Below are 6499 nucleotides of genomic sequence, written 5' to 3'. Positions count from 1 at the left end.
AATTAACATTCAATGAGGGCTGTTTCTTAGACGAGCGGGGAGAGCAGAAATAATAAGATGCTCACCTTGTTAGCCAAGGATTAGATCCGAGAAGCATATATTTAATTAGACTTTAAAGAGCTTATTTTAATGTTAGGAGATGCCGTTCTTCTCTGCTGTGCTTCTTCCATATCTTTGTTTCAGTAAGTGTTCTGCTTATCGAGAGAGGAGAGTGTTTTGTGATATTGTGGATACTTTATTTTGTTTGTATTTAGATTAAGGAGAAAAAGTTGACTCAAAGCTTTTGTAGAGGTCATCTAATCTGTTTGGTTGAGAAGATCTACCCTCCCACAGACTATATTCAGCACTATAAAGGAATACCTTCCTGATGACAATCTCTCTTTGCAGTGTTATCTCATCTGTGTTCATTCTGGAAGCAACATCTTCTATTATGAAAATTTAGGAACCGTACCAGAAAGAAGAGTGCTGTTGGCATAGACAGCCTCCTTGGACTACTACCTGTCACAGGAGCCAGGATTCAAGGACATTCACAATGAGCATCAGTGAAGACGACGTGGAGAAGTTTCTTGATGGCAACCCTGCTTTTGCGAAGCAATACTTTGAAAAGAAGCTGAGAACGGAGTCCTGGGATGGCAGTGAAAGTGACATCCTTTTTGAGTTGATCCAAGACATGCAAGAAAGCATCAACATGGAGAAAGTTGTTTTCAAGACCTTGAGAAGAATCAGGTCTCTTATTCATGCTGACCGCTGCAGCCTTTTCATGTACAGGCAGAGAAACGGCACACCTGAACTGGCTACAAGGCTTTTCAACATTCAGGAGGGAAGCACCCTTGAGGAGTGCCTGGTCTCCCCTGACTGCGAGATTGTCTATCCGTTGGACATAGGCATTGTGGGCTACGTTGCTCAAACCAAAAAAACCATGAACATCAAGGATGTCAGTGAGGTAGGTTTGCCACTTATTCACTCAATAGAAGAAAGACTCACATGCTTGTTTGTACGGGGAGGGTCAGGGGTGCACAGGGCATCTCAGTGTTTGTTCTAATATCTTGCAGTGCGACAGCCCTGTGATAGGAAACTAAAGCACCAGTAGTCAGTCTGTCAGCTGTTTCCAGTTTTCATTTATGGAGTGAGCTGTAGCTAGACAAACTGAATTACACTAGATGTTAATGCCTAGCAAACATGTACACTGTCACACCTTAAGTGCTTCAGTATAAACAGAAAGTCTTTTCTAGTGTGACAGAGAAGAGACAACCAGGTACTTGCTGCAGGCAGATATGTACTGGATGCACGTTGAGTTTTCCACCCACATTTATATTGCATGAGAAATTGGCAAAGAGAGAGAAAGCCTTTACAGTGAGTCCAGAAAGAGTTTTCCATTGCCAATCACATTTGAAAATGTTTGCCGTCTGATGCAACCTGGGCCAAAGGCTTTTGGAGGCATTTTTATCAACCAAAAGAGAGGACCTTAGAGCAGGTGAGCTGACTGCAGCCTGTGTATGGGTGACTTGCATCAGAAGCAGCAAGAGACAGACCTTGGCCAAAAATTTCATGTCAGCTACCAGTGTAACCACAATACCAAGAGGGATCCAAGGAATTTTAATGTTATATTCTTATGCCTTCATGAGACTATTTTAACTCTTACATGCCCAGGTTCAATCGTATAAATCTGAATGGCAGAAATCACAATCCGCTTGTTCTAATCATAGTTATAAAACTAAAATCCATGTGACCCCAATATGGTATTTGGGATTACTACATCTATCGTTTGCTTACTACAAAGAAACCATCTGTTTATCCATCCACTTGATGCTTAGCATCAACATATCCAAATGCTTCAGCAAAAACTTTCTTACAGGGGGCGTACTAAGTCATTGTTTTGATTTTGCAGTAATATGTATCAGATGATTGATAGCTAAATTTTTAAACCGTTTTGTTCCAATATTTCACCCAAAATGCTGAAGAATTTCAGAGCTGTGAGCCCAGTGCCACAACCCAACTCTAGCGCTTTCAGACTTTGCTATTGTTATGGTAATTCCTTTGAAAGCCTCTGTGTCTAAAGCTTGGTTTTCCCCGGGGGTGGCAGGGAAGACCAGCAGTGGGGCTGAGGTATGGGGAGAAGGTGACTTGGAGAGTGATTATTTACATGTCCTTGCTCAGAGCTCAGTATTGTCTATTCCACATAGAAGGAATTGTACCTGAGAAGTTATTTGGCTGAGCAGGGGGAAGACCTGGGTTCAGAAAGACCACCTCTGTTCTTCGTGGGTGAGGGGGGGTGTCAAGAAGGGCCTGCCCAGGTGAGGTGATTGGGATGTCCACCCTCCCCATCTTACCTCTTCCCTGTCTCGCTTTCCTTTGGTGTGGGGGGATAGTGACATTTGCACAAGTAATAACCAGTCTTTCTGGTTACCTTTGTGCTGTTCCTGCAGCACGACTAAACGTTCTCCTAATGGTTTGGATGGCGGTTCCCCATGGGCAGGGCTCCCTGGGCGGCCGAAAGCCGTACTGGCACTACCTGTGCCTTGCAACCCTGGCCAACACACCACGAGGATGGAAGCCCATGGGTCACTCGCAAGGGATGGGAGAGACTGCCAGCAGCCCCACACTGCCTGTGCCCGCTGAAGCGCTTTGGAATAGCCATCCTACCATCCCGCTCACAAAGGCCTGGTGCGGCCACGGCTTGGGCTAAGATCACCACTTTTATTTGCCTGCTCCCTAAGAACAGCTACAACCTACTGGCATAGCCAGCAGCACCAGGCAGGTTTCACATGCCTTTGAGCTTGGATTTTTCAGCAGGACTCTGAGAGCAAGGCCATTGCTCCTCCTTGCATGAAAGAGAAGGGGAGAAAACCCTCTAGCACCATGTCTACAGGGCCGAGGTTCATGCTGCTTCCCCCAACCCGGGAGGGAATCCCCAGGAGAATATATTTAGAGAGACTTGAGGAATAGACAACTCTTTGGAGGCTGCCAGCTGGCAGCAGCTTCAGTGTCGGTGCAGAAGCACGAGAGAATTAGGGTGAGGGAACTGTACCGTGACTGTGTCAGAAAGCACAGGTTTATGAACTGTGGCCATGGAGTGCACTGTGGTAACTGATTGTACCCACTCTACAGTGTTAACTCAAAGCTGGAAAAAGGGATGGGGGAGGTACTGTGGAGGATGGCAGTGATCCATTGCTCAGAAATTCCAGAAATGGTTGGAGGAGAGACTACTCATTCTGACGGAGTTTGGCATATTAAAACTTATGATTTGCAAGGTCTTTCCAAAAACTGAGAAAGTTTTCATGTATTGCAGGACTGAGAAATCACAGCCGGTTCTCTTGACACCAGCTTTGTCCTCTCTACTTTGTCCAATTTTCTGCTAATTCACTTCTCTTCCCCAGTCATTTTTTAAGTAAAACTTTCTGTAGGCAGCTTGTGCCCAGAGGTCTCAGGCTCAGCTTTAAGACTACAAATATTGTGGACGGTGCTTAATTTGGAAATTCTTCTTTAAACAGTGTGCCCAGTTCAGTCCATTTGTTGATGAGCTCACTGACTACGCCACGAAAAACATCCTTGCAACGCCCATCTTGAATGGCAAAGATTTAGTTGCTGTCATTGTGGCTATTAATAAGCTGAACGGCCCATTCTTCACCAGCTCTGATGAAACAGTAAGTGGTCAGTAGTTCAGTTTCGATCATGCAGTTGTCCCTTTTGCCATACAACACAGACTCCTCTACACTAGGGATGTTTGCTTTAGTGAGGCTCCGCTGCTGCTAACTGCCCAACGGGGGACTCACCCTGCAACAGAAGAGGCTTGTACTGAGGGTGCTTATCTCAGAAATCTGCGTAGCTGTGGGAGAAACCTCACCTTACACCGGCGCAAAGCAAAGCCTTCACCGGGGAAATTAGCATGATATTGCTAGAGCAGCGTTATGAAATCCAGTACACACGAGGCTGCCGCTGCATTTGACTCAACCTCACTGTTTGCCTTTTCAGCTTTTCCTGAAGTACCTGAATTTTGCTTCCTTAAACTTGAAAATTTACCACTTGAGTTATCTTCACAACTGTGAGACTCGAAGAGGCCAGGTAAGACTACAAATGCGGATTGGGTTATATCTCAAAATCAAAAGAGTGCATACTCCTGATTTCAAAGAGGTAGTTGATCTGCTTCAGAGATCTATGCCTGAAGAGCAGAAAGAAAAAGGTGTCCCTCCACTACCTCGGGATGCAGTTGCAATCTCTCTTACTGCTGCTGTTGGCAAATTTGCAGGAGCTGAGGCACTGGCATCAGCCTCAGCTGGACTGAAATCCAGGTGTTTAGTTGAACTCAGACTACAAAACATTCCTTGAGTATTTACACTCTTCAGCCAGCAGCACCAAGGGATTTCCCCAAAGAACTGAGAATTTGGTATGTTTTCTTCATCTGATTTTTTTTTTTCTAATTTATAGAGTTGCTCCTTAGTACCATTAAAATAATTCCCGTATGGTTGCTCTATTTGTCTCCTTCAATAGAAATGAATGTATATGAGGGCTTTAGGGCATTTTGAATGGAAAGAATTCAGTCCTGCTCATGACTTGGCTTATGAAAAGACTATTAAATTCCCGGGGGTTAATGGGAATCCATGCAGTCATTTTCTGGCAGCAGACAACTGGCTGTCATTGAAGTAAGACATGTAATCGAGTCTGTGCTGCATGGCAGCCATGCCCTTGTCTCCGGCGAGAGTTCACGTGGGGGATAAATGTTTCAGGAAAATGGATGCAGACTGAGAGTTTATTTGTGAAGCTTTAGACCAACACTTACTATTCGGTTATCTTGTGCTCTTCATTTGATTGTTTCAGTAGCCATTAAAATGTGAATGATGAACTGTTAAGTGAGCAGAAGGTCTAATGGATCCTGCAGGGTCCTCTGATCTGGGACCGAACCTAGGAGTCCTGTGTTCATATATCACTGCTGTGTCAGCAGATCCCACAGAAAGGAAGGGAAAGCAAAAACTGACGGCAAAACACACTGCCCACTCTACTAATAACTCAAGTGGCAGAGATCTGACCATCTAGATCTGAAGGTCTATTTGAGCATTAATGAAGTTCATTGTGTTAGACTTAAATACGGAGTGAGGAAAGGATGATCTAGCATTTTAACGTTGCAAAGTCAGCTGCAAAACCTGGGAGATCCTGTAAGTAATATGACACGTGCAAAGACAATTTAGTTTGCTTGTGCTTATAACATCCGGGAGTCCTTTTAGAAGACCATTTAACATGCTTTGCCCAACTTCTTTACCTCATTCTGTGAATGGGCTGCTCTTGTGGTGTTTCTTTCAATCCTTCTGACTAAACTTCTGGCTTCTGGCCTTATTTACGGCATGCTGCAGAACTCTGAAAACAAACCATGGTTCATTTTTCACTGCAAGTTTGTATGGCTGATGTGTGCACACGACAGCTGTGTTAAGACTTTGAGGGAGGTAGTAATTCAGACATTTCCAAGTCCAACCTCAGCACTTTGCAACCCTAGTGTTAACTATTTTTGGAGGCGAAATTTTACCTATGGGTATAAAATGTGAATGGGGCAATCTATTTATTTGGGACTAACACATTTTGTACTATGTTTATAAGGACAGGTTTTTACATAGCACTTACTGATGACAAGAACAATTACTTCTTTGCTATCCCAAACACGCTTGGGAAGCCTAGCTTCCCCAGAGAGCCTGGGCTCACGTTACATTCTCATTCTGCAGGTGCTGTTGTGGTCTGCGAATAAAGTTTTTGAGGAACTGACAGATATAGAGAGGCAGTTCCACAAGGCTTTTTACACAGTGAGAGCATATCTGAACTGTGACAGATACTCAGTAGGTCTTCTGGACATGACTAAGCAGAAGGTAAGCAGTCGTGTGTATGCCATAGTAACACAGCATATGTTTCTGCCTGGTTGCTCACCGCTGAGGAGCAATTTCTGGAGAGAGGTTTTATTTAGGCCGCTAACGAGCAAGTCAATTTTGAGTTATTATTCCTGTTTCTGTTCAGCATTTTTCCTTCCATTGTGCAAAATGAAGAACCTGGGGATGGAGAAAAGAGTGGGAGAGGAAAGATATTACAACCAAATAGCACTGTCTTGTAGAGCCAGGGGTTAGGAAGATGAAGGAGGGGCAGATGTGTTAGCAGTCCTGGTCAAAGCCAGGATTCCTGCCTCCAGAAAAAAAATGCACGTAAATCCAGCCTCTAAAAGTCTGCAGAAGGCACAATTATAGTGAGATGTCTGTAAAACCCTCAACAGCAAAACAGCCACCTTCCTCAAGTTGTCATTCATATGCACATTATCCAGGTTTTTAAGTGAAATTTGGGTACATGAGGATGCAAACTGACAGAAATTAAGCTACTTCAGTGACCCTGATTTGGATGCCCCCAACGTGCTTCCTTTCCGTAGGAGCCTTGCTTTATTCCATGGTCAGGTTGGACTGTGACTACTGCTGTCTTTAATCTCCACTGCATCTCCAGGCCCCTTACAGTCCTGTCTTGTGAAGAAGATCAT

At 44.3% G+C, this 6499-nt stretch overlaps 1 protein-coding gene across 1 annotated transcript in view; it reads left to right on the top strand.

The window, feature by feature from the left end:
• Positions 1–470: 470 nt before the first annotated feature.
• The window catches only part of PDE6B (phosphodiesterase 6B), a 28099-nt gene continuing 22070 nt past the window's right edge, over positions 471–6499 (top strand). Inside the window, exons 1-4 of the mRNA XM_068928648.1 lie at positions 471–943; positions 3492–3644; positions 3973–4062; positions 5709–5849. Coding sequence (XP_068784749.1) covers positions 533–943; positions 3492–3644; positions 3973–4062; positions 5709–5849 — 795 coding nt within the window. The 5' untranslated portion in view covers positions 471–532. The remainder of the gene's footprint in view (positions 944–3491; positions 3645–3972; positions 4063–5708; positions 5850–6499) is intronic.

The sequence above is a fragment of the Struthio camelus genome, chromosome Z (genome assembly GCF_040807025.1).
Source record: "Struthio camelus isolate bStrCam1 chromosome Z, bStrCam1.hap1, whole genome shotgun sequence".
NCBI classification, from domain to species: Eukaryota; Metazoa; Chordata; class Aves; order Struthioniformes; family Struthionidae; genus Struthio; species Struthio camelus.
The sequence above is the reverse complement of the archived record's forward strand: the minus strand, read 5'-3'. Positions and strand labels throughout refer to the sequence as shown.